At 43.6% G+C, this 13120-nt stretch overlaps 1 protein-coding gene across 1 annotated transcript in view; it reads right to left on the reverse strand.

Annotated features, from left to right (window-relative positions):
- Positions 1-5306: 5306 nt before the first annotated feature.
- Positions 5307-13120, reverse strand: part of nkd1 (NKD inhibitor of WNT signaling pathway 1) — a 32587-nt gene continuing 24773 nt past the window's right edge. The window contains exons 7-10 of the mRNA XM_062389022.1: positions 11520-11667; positions 10588-10669; positions 10041-10168; positions 5307-9453 (exon numbers count right to left, since the gene is read on the reverse strand). Coding sequence (XP_062245006.1) covers positions 8921-9453; positions 10041-10168; positions 10588-10669; positions 11520-11667 — 891 coding nt within the window. The 3' untranslated portion in view covers positions 5307-8920. The remainder of the gene's footprint in view (positions 9454-10040; positions 10169-10587; positions 10670-11519; positions 11668-13120) is intronic.

Raw genomic sequence — 13120 nt, forward strand, 5'->3', positions numbered from 1 at the left:
AACTTAATAACACGGTTGGAACGCGACATTCCCGTGTCCCATCTTCTTCGCGACCATCGGGGCCAGCTGATAGATTAAACTTTTTCCGAATCCCGTAGGAAGGATGGCCAAAACATCTTTTCGATCTACAAATGCCTTGATCGTGTTTCTCTGTTCCTCTTTCACAAATGAATGCACTGTCGACGGCAGCATCTACACATCTCAGCTCTCCAGCGGCAGGCATGTTTGTGGAAAACAACGTCAACCCAAGGGCACTTTGATGACGTAGTTGATTACGTTACCGTTGATCATCTGTCCATCATCGTATAAAGCCCGCCATGACAATGTGATTGGTCCGGAAGATTTCGAACCGCGCATAATTTCTCCCCAACGGAGCGACTCCAGACCGAACTTCCCGACCTCAAATGTTGTAGGCGGGGCTAAGTTTGTCTGGCATCCAGGCTAGGTGAAAGGAGAACTCAGGCAGCAGCTGATGTCTTATGCAGAAGGTTTTGATGTAGACTTGATGCATCAAGGAGACCAGAAGGAGCAACAATATACAAATGCTATCAGACTAACATGAGCAATTGTCACCCCCAAGTCTGACGACGTCTTCCACAGCTGCCCCATATATCTTCCTCTACTTGTGTCACCCATTCTAACAGCAGATCCATGAATGGCTGGAACTGCCGTCACTCTCTATGTTACGTGCAGATTTTCGCATCCTATTGGATAGTTAAGCCTAAAGTAGGCATAACTAAATCACATTGTGTCCTTGGAAATGCACAAAAGAGTTGAGGTATGTCTGTCTCGCACTGTCTCGATTTAGATATGAAAGACCTAACCTTGGGTACTGCTTAGAGACAGAAGGGAGGATCTGTTGAATTGAGGCACTATTCTCCTCTACAGATATGATGTGTAATATACAATATACATTAATATATAGTGGCAAATACAGTAATGTGTGAGGATATTTAAAAATTCCTCAAAAGGGGTCACTTGAGAATAAATGCTACACTCATCTATGTCTTGTTGACTGGCATTCCTGTCTGTGTCGCCTTCTAACCAGCCTTTACTTCTTGAGTGGGTCTCCCTCCTCTGAGAGAAACACTGGTCTTGGGTGAGTTAATCTGCATAAACACACATACAAGGAAGTAAAACAGCTGCTTCAATTGTATAAATACGTAGCACTAGCTGTTTTCACTGTTTATGGGATTGTCGTAAATTCAAGTTATTTTGCCAAACATCTTCGTCCTTGACAGGTTTCCAAAACCCGCTCAGGTCTGCTACATGAACTCTCCAGAGTCTGCTCACACTGATAGAGTTCATCAGACACATCAGCCATCAGGAAGCTGCGTGGAAGATGGTCCCGAGGCTGCAGTTCTCATGTACTGCAACAACACACAATCACACTGATTTTAACACAAACACAGAGGTCTTAAATGTCAGAGGTGACAGCAGAGGTCTCCTGCTTTTTTTCACCCTCTACAGGGCATTCATGAGAGTGTCATCACTCCCCTTCACTATACCTTCAAAAGGGAAGTGGCTAGGAGGTTTCCAGAATTTTCAGTCATGGAGCAGAAGGGGTGTTGGCTAATTTGATGGTATGTCTGGTGTCTTCTTCGTCCTGATTTTATACTCTGTGCATAGAACCCTCTGCATTTCTCCGTTTGCAGGATGCTCATGAATTTCTGATGTCCTTTCTGGAAAACATCGAAGGGTTGAAACCTGTGTTGATAGAATTGTCCAACAAGACGGAAAAACTTTACAAATGCCCTGTCAATGTACACCTGTCCTTCCTTGTTTATGTGTGAATGGAAATGTATCTGTTCATGACCTTTGCATCTGTAATTTTATGAACGTTGTTCCTTTATGTTGCAGATGTGGCCACAGTTCTAGGACAGAGGAAAATGTCAACAATCTGTCTCTAAACCTGGTGCCTTAAGAATCAGTTCAGGACATGCTCGACAATTACCTGCTGGTGAGTCACATCTCTCTCTCTCTCTCTCTCTCTCTCTCTCTCTCTCTCTCTCTCTCTCTCTCTCTCTCTCTCAGTATATCACTGATAACATATCATCTCTGTATTCTTTTTCAGGATACAGATACCCAGCAGTACAGCTTTAAAACCTTGCCCAGGTAACTGGCATCACATCCACCACAGTCAGACCACAACAGAGACTTTCCTTAATCAAACATCAAGGTTGCTTGATATTTTTCACAGAACATTTCCTCACAATGAAAAACTAAATTTTCAGACTCAGCATATTTTGTTGTCCATCACAATACAAATCAAGTGATGATTACTTTTAGTTCATTGTAAGGTAATGTACAACTGATTTTACTTTTTCGTAAAGAATGAGGTTTAATGTGAAATCTATCTATTAAACGTTAATTTAGATATCACCGATTTTGATAATCAAATTAAGAGTAATTCAGTAATACAAATTATTAAATGAACTTTCTTCTATATCTTGGCTGCAGAGTTTTGATCCTGCATGTGAAGCGTTTTTGATACACTTTATCCTGGTCCTTGAAGAAACTACACAACAATGTCAATATTAGTAGGGAGCTGTTCGTCTCATCCCACCAGGTAAGAAAGACCTATTATTAGAGGTGTAACAATTCTCCTCTCTCAATACGAGAATGTGAATGTTTGTTTTGCTGTCTCAAAATTGTTACAGCCTTATCCCGATAAATCAGTTACCTTTCATAACCTCAACACATCAAAGCACCGTTTGTAACAATGATTTGTCTCTTTTCAGGACACTATGGTAGTGCGGGAGTCCAGCGAGGAGCAGTTGAAGATGATGCCACTGACTCCTGGGTCAGATGATGCCACTGACTCCTGGGTCACATATGATGATAATGTCACTAATGTAACAGGGGAATCGGTGTGTAGCATCATCAAAAAAATGCTTACGTCCTTTCTAAAAGAGACGGGTAAGTTTACGTACTGACGCCAGGTACCTGACCAGGCAAATGGCTCTCCCACATCTGCTCCGCCAGCACCACAGCGACGATCCCAACTAGGCGTCAATTTGAATAAAAATATATTTTTTTCTTTATGTTTTGTCTATTATTTGTGTATTCCTCCTTTGCCAATCCCAACCCTTGCCACGCCGTCTCCAGAATCCTACGGCTCTCCACCAGGGGGAACACGTTAACTGAACAACGTGATCTCATGAAACGGTTCTTAGATATCGTACATTTTCGTAAAGAATCCTACGAAACTTTAGCGCGTAGAGAATCCTACGAAATGCGCCTGCGCAGATTTCCGCAGCGCTCTGAAAAAGCAAGATGGCGGTAATTGCTAGCATGGATGGCAGACGAACTTAGCCCCGCCCAAAACATTTTAGGTCGAGAAGTTCGGTCTGGAGTCGCTCAGTTGGGGAGAAATTATGCCCAACAGAAACTGTCGGAACAATCACATTGTCAGGGGGGGCTTTATACGATGATGGACAGATGATCAACAGTAACGTAATCAACCACGTCATCAAATTGGGCTTGGGTTGAATTCGTTTTCAACAAACATACCTGCTGCTGGAGAGCTGAGATGTGTTGATGCTGCCATTGAGTCTGTTTTAGAAGACATCGACAGCGCATTCATTTTGAAAGAGGAACAAAGAACGTGGAGGTGATGCCAAAGTGCCGCGCCGCGCTAATCCCTATCGCGCATTCACACCGGACACTGAAGCGACGCTGAACCATTGGGCAGCGCTACTAATATCACCCGTTGATCCAGTAGATTAAAAGCATATACTTACTTGTTGCTCCAACATTAAGCAACAGCGTCCCAACATTTGTCTTTTTTGGTGTTGTCTTTATACAACATGTTCCGAGGATCATACAACTCACTGCACTTCTCCACTTCAATTATTAATTTAATGTCATCCATGTTGAAGAACTTCTCCGCTGTTTGCTCCGTTTAATGTCGGGTGTCGAGGGTAAATTACGTATTCTCCACTCAAGCTTATGTGGGGAATACGTAACCCCCCCCCCCCCCCCCCCCTCTCTCTCTTTTTTTCGCTTCGGCGTCGCTTCAGCGTCCGGTGTGAACCCAGCGTTAGCAAATAACTCACAATGCCTTGCTTAACATGCGTCACATACTAAGTTCCTCTGATTGGTTGTAGGTCTATCCAATTGAGACAAGAGGAATTTTTTTTCCTGGTTCGGTTGAAACACACCCGGTAATCACAGCCCAATGGAGCGGTATCAGACTCACATTCGGACTAGAATTGTGAGTATGACAACATCAGGCTAGAGAGAACAGTTTGTGGCAGAACAAAACCAGAGGTGGTGGAATGGGGGGTCACTTATAACGGGACACATATAGTGCACGTGGATTCATGCAGACTGGTAAGAAGTCTGTGGCACAGTTTCATATGATAATGAGGTCAAGTTCTTAGCTGACTTTGTGAGTGGGGGGCTGCAAAAACAGTTTTAGATCAAATGAGCGATTAGTGATTCACACACCCTCTGGATTGACAGAACAAAAGGTGTATCTCCGCTGCAGGATACGATTTTAAGGAAAGATATACTGTATAAAGATGTTAAAACAGAATTTGATATGTATAGACGAGCAACATTAAAAATGTTGTCCCAAATACCAGGTGCACCTCTCATCCAAATCCAGTGTTCTTGTTTTGATCCAACACTCCTCATATGGCCAGAGGTGACACATTTGCTTAGTGGACAGCTCTGTCACTTCAAACAGATTTAGGGAGGAGTGCATGTTCTCCGCAGGTTAGTTTGAGATTGGTCTTTATCGTAAGTGGAATATGGTTTGAGAAAGATTGTCTGTCTGTATTTGTTTTATTTATGTATTTCTTAGCCCTGTGAAAGACTCTCGGCCTGTACAGGCCTCCACAATCCTATATGGGTTAAGAGAGTACAGATACAAACTCCATTTGCATATGATCTACATCAAGCTTCTATGAGGATCAGATCCATCAACAGTCCAACAAAGGGAATTGCTAAATTCTTGAAAAATATCTGATATCTCAAATAAGTAGAAAATGATCAGATATAAGAATGATAATATTGGTTGTCTGAAAGTATCTATCGTCTTAAGGAAAATTTAATTTTGTGTTTATTTGCTGAGAATTAAATAAGATGAATACCTCTCATGTCTGTATGGTCACTATCAAGCTACCATCTATTGTGGCTTAGCATATAGACTGGAAATAAGTGGCTCCTTTCACCTACAGACACCTCACAATGTCATAGCTCATTCTTCCTCAGCAAGGTTTTATTTCCCGAAAATGAAAGACATACATTAAAGTAGATGTACTAGCATGTATAAACAAAAAATTCATATTGTTAACCAGTACTATTTCAAAATAATGTTTATTATAAATACACATGCACTGTGCAAATCTGCACACCAATACACATACTACTGGTGAAAACTGAAATGAAATGACTCAATAAGTCAGTCAGTTTATAAGGAACAGGTTCATACTTTAATAAAAGGGTATTTCCCTTGGCACAGATCTGCTATCAAATAAATAGAGCAATTAATCAAATACAATCTATCTCAACTAAACAAAGTCATGAAAAAAACCTTTGGAGGAAGGGGGGAAAGAGAAAGAATAGCAAGTGCTAAACAATTTTCCTTTACAACAAATCCCAAGTGTCTGTGTGTGGGCACAGACAGCTTGTGGTGGAGAGTTATTCCTCCCTGCTGAGTCAGATTGGTGTGGTGGATACTGCATTATGAGTACTAGCTGACAGTAGGCAAGTGAGATAGCTTGACAGTCATCAATTACAAATAAGACTTCATTTCTTTCTACATGATGCTGGTTTAACCTCTGTAATCCGCTTTATACATCAGATTGTTTAGAAAATATTGATACACATTAATATTAGTGAAGCATTAAATACTGTAGTAGCATGGAAATGTGGCTCTGGATATCCTATACAACAGGACAGAAGATTGTGTGACATGATTTGACGTTTGTGTTCCCAATGGAGACATTCATAATTTGGAAGATTAAAGTTAGACCTGCTCTTTCATCATAATGGCAAACCAAATAAAATGTTACTTTAAACAGGATGGCTGATAACTTGGCTGCTGGTAAAATAAAAAAATTACGGCACATGATCTTTTTTCCTCTGAAAAAAACATACATTTCCATGATGTGAGGCGACAGATAGTGGCAGTTGGAGGTTACGGTTTTCCCAACCCTAAATCAATGCAGGGAATTAACAAGAGCAATGTGTCTGTAGTAAAACTCTGGCTGAAAGAATTTTTATTTTTTTAAGTTGACTGTTGGTCTGACTAATCCGTTTAGCCAATTCCCTTCATTCGCCTTTCCTCAAGTCGTGAATGAGACAGTCACCTTATTCCACACTGCTTATATTTAGAGCCATACATCAGTATCTACACTTATTTCAGAAGAGGTGAAAGAATCGACAGGAGCTACAGTGTTATGAGGGGTCCAGTGGTGAGGACTCGTCCAGGAAAAGCAGTGTGAGGTTCAGAAGCGGAGGTATGGAGCGCAGCTGTGATCTTCCTCGGGGAATGACGCCGTTTTAAACACTGGGTCCCGTGAGATGACCCGTCTGACTGGTGCCTCCCGCTACAGGACAGCCTGCAGCTGTGAGAGGACATCTCAGTGCGGATGACAAGACTGGCATACAATGCATTCTTGCTCATCACAAAAACACAAGTGCCTGCGACAGAATACTACAGTCTCCTGGATTCTTTGGGAATGAATTCTGCTAACGAGAATGTGTTCTCCCCTCTGTATGGGTGTGGCTACCTTGGAACGAGGCACTTAAACTCTCATTGCTCCAAAGGTTGAGAAACATCTCCACTAGAGAACAGGAAAGTGCTGTAGAATATCAGTAGGAAAAACAGACCTGGGGAACACTTCACTCCGCTGCCTCTGTCAGACTAGATGTGACGCAGGTAAAAACACTTTTTCGCATGCTGGTCCCATCGACTTCTGCATGTTTACTGCAGCGCATACAGAACATCATTGGACAGGACAAGCGGACAGTCCCTGTTGGCAGGAGAGCTGCAGCAGTGAATTATGGGTCTTGCGGAGACTGCGGGCCGGGCCCAGTGTCATCCAGCACCAGAGGAATGAGACAGCTGAAAGAAGAAAGACCTGCTGACAGCTGGAAACACAGGGAGGAGCCATGTGACCTCAGAGCCAGGGGCCAGACAACAGAACTGCTGGAGAAAGTGCTGGCCTTAAAGTCACACAGTCCAAAACGAATATCGTGGCACGTGACAACGCGGGGGTGTGAATGTGAATCTGCTTGGATCTAAAGCTGGGCACTCGTGAAAACTCAAATGCACGTTCAGCATTTCTTGACGTAAATAACTGTTCACAAAAATGTCGAACGCCATACTGATAAATAGATACACCAACATCTGATTGGCTGGGTGTGACAAGGTTTCGTATTATGCAAAATAAGCAAGATGGCCTGAGAAACAAGTGGTTTACTCTGATCTCACAGATACGGATATTCTCCTATTCTGTATTTAAGTGTTGATGGTTCTAAAGATATGGGATTTAACTGCTGACCATTTAAAAAGGAATTGACTTGAATTCAGGAACTTCACAAAAGATTTATAGTGTTTGCATCTCAATGGGTTAAGGCTGAGGATATTCTTAGCTTTAATGCAGATATAACATCTACACAAAGGCCGCTCAATTACAGCTAAACTCACATGAACTAAACTCCATTATTAGGCTTTGATATGTGTTTTAAAGTACAGCCATGTACCATAAACACCGATTCTGCAGCACTGTTGAGAGTTGGGATTTCACTCATTCAGCCATAATTACTTGGTCACGTTCACGTATCTCATCCGATGGCAGTCAAAGTCAAAGCAGAGAGAGAATGAGTGAGAAATACACATTCTTGTAAAACAGGGGCTCCTAGTGGTCTTATAAAATACGGCTGAGTAGGAAAGCAAACAAGAGCGTAAGATAGTAAATACAAAGATATCACATTATCAATAAAGCCTGTAAAATTGATAATATATACCTTATGTACAGTAAATATTAGTTAATAAAAGTAAGGAGCTTCTCGACACTTCAGTAAAACAGATTGTGACACAATTCCTCTTCTTTCAAAAAAATGCTTCCAAGTAATTTGAAAATAACCTCTGAATGCTTAGTCAGTCACCATTATAACAACAATTAGGAGAAAATCAGAGGTAGCAGCGGATTTGGGATCTTCTTTTTTTTTTACTTGATAACATTTCAGCATTTTCCTTCCCATTAAACTTGCTGACAGGGTATTGCGTGCTCAGATCAGAATCTTCATCTTCAAAAACCTGCCTGACAGTCAGCTTTAAATACTCACGCACCCATGCGCGCACTTCTCAAGTGGTTTTCAACAGACACCAGTGTCGTGACACTCACACACACACACACACACGCACCCACTCTTGCTACGCCCACAAATTCAAACAATATTCAACACACACATACACTTTTGCTATGCCCTGCTCTCCTAACACCTATATTCCTTCATATATTTTCATCTTTACACCACTCTTTCCTCCTGTTCCTTAGAAACCTTTGGGCTTAGTGGTCTGGAAGAGTTGTGGTGCTGGTTTGGAGCCGTAGAGTTCATCAGGTAGTGGGACACCAAGTCAGAGGGGAGAGGAGCTTCTGAGCTCTTTATCACATCTGTCCCTCCATTCCTCCTCTCCATCCCAAGCTGTGATCATCAGTCCTGCTGCATACCCAAGCTTCTGTTTGTTTGACCAACCTCTTCCTAACACTGGTTAATCCCACCTCAGTACAGGATCGCCGCTCCAGTGACCCCCATCTCCTCCCCTTGTCCCATGTCAACTAGAACGCCACTGGACGGCACAGTATTTAAGGAGGAAGGCCACTGCATGTCAGTGTCTCCAGGTCTGGCCGCGGTATGTGGGGCTGCAGGAGTGCTGAGCTGTCCCAGGCAGAGTGGAAATTCAGGACTGATAAAAGTGGTGGTAGTGGTGATGGTGTTCGTGGTGGTGATGGTGCTCATGCCGCTGCACCACTTGCGCAAGCCCCCCCTCATATAGCAGCACGCTGGGCAGGTTTCTCACCTGCTCCTTCTCTACCACTGGTCCCGAAGCCACCAGAGGGCCTAAGGCACGGTGGCCCTGGCTCTCCTTGGACCGCTGCTTGTGCTTGCGGTAGGGCGCTGCAGACTGGTGAGGAGGGGTCTGGCTGGGCAGGGCAGGGGGAGGAGGAACACCTCGGCTTCTCATCACCCTGCCACTGGTCTGGGCAGGAGGTGTGCGGCTGTGGGACTTGGGAGAACGGATGGCATGTTTCCCCGAATCTTGGCCTCGCGGCCGGGGAGGGTGGAGGTTGTCTGGGGCGACAGCGTCCACGACGGTCGGCAAGCGGCGGTGGTGGGAATGGGAGTGGCCGTTTTCCGGTTCGTGGGAGCGAGAGCGAGTCTGGTTGGACGATCGGGTCTGGGGCTCTGCCTTTGTCGGCTCTGGGACTGGAGCTGTGAGAGAAACAGGGAAATGTATTAATTTTAACCAAGCCAGGAGAAACAGTTTCATCACAGGACAGGTACAACTATCAAATTCATTACATTGGCACTTATGACCCAGCAAAAAAGCAGAGGAAAAAGAAACCAACTATGTGAATTATAGTGGCAGCAGCTCAGATCCACTCAAAAGCTCCACGTTAAGATTCTAACATCTTTGTATGAGGTTCTATCTTCTGCTGAAGACACACAGTGGCTCAGAGCACATCTCTGTTAGCACCTTCCTAACAGAACCGATATTAAACTAATCATATGTCATCACTAACCATCAGATCAAGGCCACTGCTCATTAGACCTAATATTTCACTTCTCAGCAGCTTGTTCTGTTGATGGGCTTCAGCCTTGAACACTTGGTATATTGTGCTTGCCTCAGCCCAGATGTTTGTACTGGCGAGGAGCTCAGCGGGCTGGTAGTTCTACCTAATGGCTCCAAGCAGGTGCCGCAGTAATGAGGGCCCCTGGATGCAGCTTCAAAGGGGCCACGGTCTGCATTTCTTCCTCCCGTCTCCCCCTTCCTACGCCCCTGGCCCTGGTCCACTCACCGGCTCCAAAGCGGGACGTGTAGTTTTCGATGCCTGCCAGGTCCAAGTAGTGGTTCCTGCGTTCCAGGTTCTCATCCACACAGTGGCGCTGGCAGCCCGGCTGGGTGTGGTGGTCACTGTGGTGGCGCCTGTGGACACAAGCGGCACCTTTCATTAGGTAGCATTTTTGGTCGGCAGTGGTGGTGCTCGCAGAGAGTAAAACTAGTGTTCCTTATGATCAGGCAGCTGCAGAGTAATTGTTAGAGAAGTGAGATTGTGACTAGAAAATCACAGTTTTAAATCTCTACTGTATGAACAGAGGGCTGACTCCTCCTGGGTACAGCGGAAGGGCAGAACTAATTTAAGAATAGACAACTATTGCAGATCCCAAGTGTGTGAACAACAGCTGCTCCTTGCAACTATTCAGGAGGAAAGTCTAGTTCACTGTGTCAGAAAAAGTAGATGCCCAAACCAGTGATCTCATAAAAACAATATGATAATAACAAAATCCTCCTGCGGCCACAAGTTTGAATTATAGAAATTAAAGTGTGCATGGGAGGTGGTTTACCTTAGGAGTGCTCGACTCTTCTTGTCTGCACTCTTGGGGTCTTCTATACACTTGTCATTTTTCTCTCTGGGGTGGGACAACTCTGTGTATGTGTGAAAGACAGGGGGCTATTATCAAAGAGAGCTTCAGGGAGCGGCCACATACACACACAAATACACAAACATACACATGACAACAGTCACACAAGCCTCAGAAGAAAGCAACCTTTGTTTGGGGGTTTTACTTTGAAGATCTATAGAAAAGGAAAAACAACAATGCTTCATTTATTCTATTTTCAACTTCCAGCCTCTTATAAGGCGTGGAATGAAAAAAATAGTTTATTAAGGCTGCGAGATCTGATGCAGTTTGAAATTAGCATGAAGGCAACCAGCGATATTTTCAAAGCTCGCTCTGTTTGAATCTCTTGACGGATATTTATAGCCGAAACAATAGGATGCAAACACACAGGAATATATACTTTTTGAGATATTTTTCACTGACTACTTGTTTACCAAGTCATCAGTGAGAAAAGTTAAGTTGAACGTAGCTATATTTTCCCGGCAGCTCCAAGAAGGGGGGCAGGAAGAGAGGGGGGAAACGAAAGGAAAAAAGGGAACTTTGGAGAAAAGAAAAATGGCTGTGGTTATCAAAAGGACTCGGCAGATCTCTTAAGGTTTCTTTCAGCGTATTTGAAGGCACTGAGGGAGGGGGCCCACTCTTGGCTCTGTCACTCCCCCCCATCATTAAAAATGAACCCCATTGAGTGAGGGAGATGGAGCGACTCTGAGACTGCACGGAACAAAGCTCTGACAGGCCTGAAGCAGCCGCCTTTCTGCATGACAACAAACACGTCTCTGGCTGAGCTGACAGCAGGCAACGAGAGGGGGACCCCAAAATGCCCTCACTTCTCCTCCGCCGCCGCCCCCCACCCACTGTGATAATGCGGCTTTTACCTGCTGCACCCTGGGCATAGCTCCTCCACCGCTGGCTGGAATCGGGAGCCATAGAGAGCTTGACCCTCAGCGTCTTGCTGCTGCTGGGAGAATGGTTGACGGAGGCGTCCACAACCTCGTAGATGGTGTGCAGCAGGCTGGTGATATCCTGCAGGAGAGAGGTTATGGGAATGTGTTCAATCTTTCAAGCTTTTTGATTCACAATCACTCGATCACAAACTGTTTTTTTTTTTTTATTATTATTATTATTTGTTATCATGGAGATGCAGAATTTCAGGGCCGATATTTTACAGAAAAGGGGGAACATGATGTTGGAAACTCTTCTTATTACTGCACTGTTTCAATTTACTATTCTGTAGCTTTGCACATGTATCATGAACTTTATGATAGCTAGGAATTTAAAGAAGTGACTCCGACAACAGTGAACAAAGAAACACTGATGTCAGTTGTTTTAGCTCTGCTTTCCAAGTGAAGGGATAAGACAGGGATGTAGAGACAAGTTATAAATTCATAAAAAGAAACATCTTGGCAGTAGCAGAGAAGCCTGACTGAGATGTCAGGCCTGATATGAGTCATGCTACAGCTGTGAAGGCTCTACACACACACACTGTTTAATTCCTCAATGCCTCTTAAATGACTGATGTCACACCTACATGGGCGGTAGCATCAATGTAGGTTTTCAAATATTTGTGCTTAGGAGCATGTATCAGAAGCATACACACAAATATGTCATGTATAGGTCATTATAAAGCTCTTCCTAAGGATCACAGAGAAATAAGGATAACAAAGAAAAAGACAAATTATCAAAAATTAATTAAAATTGAAACCACAATAGCTACAGAACGAGGTAACTAACCATATTTAGACGACCTAATATTATATCGTCGTCTCAAGTGGCTTATCAGAAGCTCTACCTTGCACTGAAGATTAGCAACAGCAAAAGTTATTTTCAAGCCCAATTATATTTGTACTTCATCTGGTCTAGAAGTGAAACTAATACAGTATCTCAAGTGTTTTAGTGCATCTTCCTCATCAGAGCTCATTTGACAAAACTGCTGAGGATTGAAGTTTATGCGACACAAAGCCTATGCCGTTCTGACTCACGGCAAAAAAGGCAGATTATGAATTCTTCAGGGCCCGGTTTCAGATATAGACGAAATGTGCAAAAAAAAAGAGAAGAAAAAAGAAATAACACAAAAGCTATCTCTATCAGTTTGGCTTCCTTCTCTTTTTTATTTGTATGAAAGGGTGAAGAAAAGGGTTGGAGAAGAAAGCGTTTCGTTCCTCCTCCAAGCCGCTGCCGCCTGCCGTCTCATGAGCCATGGAGCCACAGGCAATGCCAAAAAAGCTGCACAGCCAACCTCACAGAGGACAGCTCCGAGTCTCTTTGCGCTGTTTCAAGTTGTTGTCAAAAAACAGAGGCCTTTCTGGATGAGAGCTAAGATCTGTACCAGGCAGACACAAGACACAACGTACCTCGCAGGAGATGGGGAAAAAACAGACAGTGCTGGATTTGGTTCTTATGAGTGAGAACGTGTTGGCAGTCCCATAAATGTTTGATTAGTTTGAATGCAATGAAAAAGAAGGGGAAACTGGCAGAA

This window comes from Platichthys flesus, chromosome 1, assembly GCF_949316205.1.
Source record: "Platichthys flesus chromosome 1, fPlaFle2.1, whole genome shotgun sequence".
Lineage (NCBI taxonomy): Eukaryota > Metazoa > Chordata > Actinopteri > Pleuronectiformes > Pleuronectidae > Platichthys > Platichthys flesus.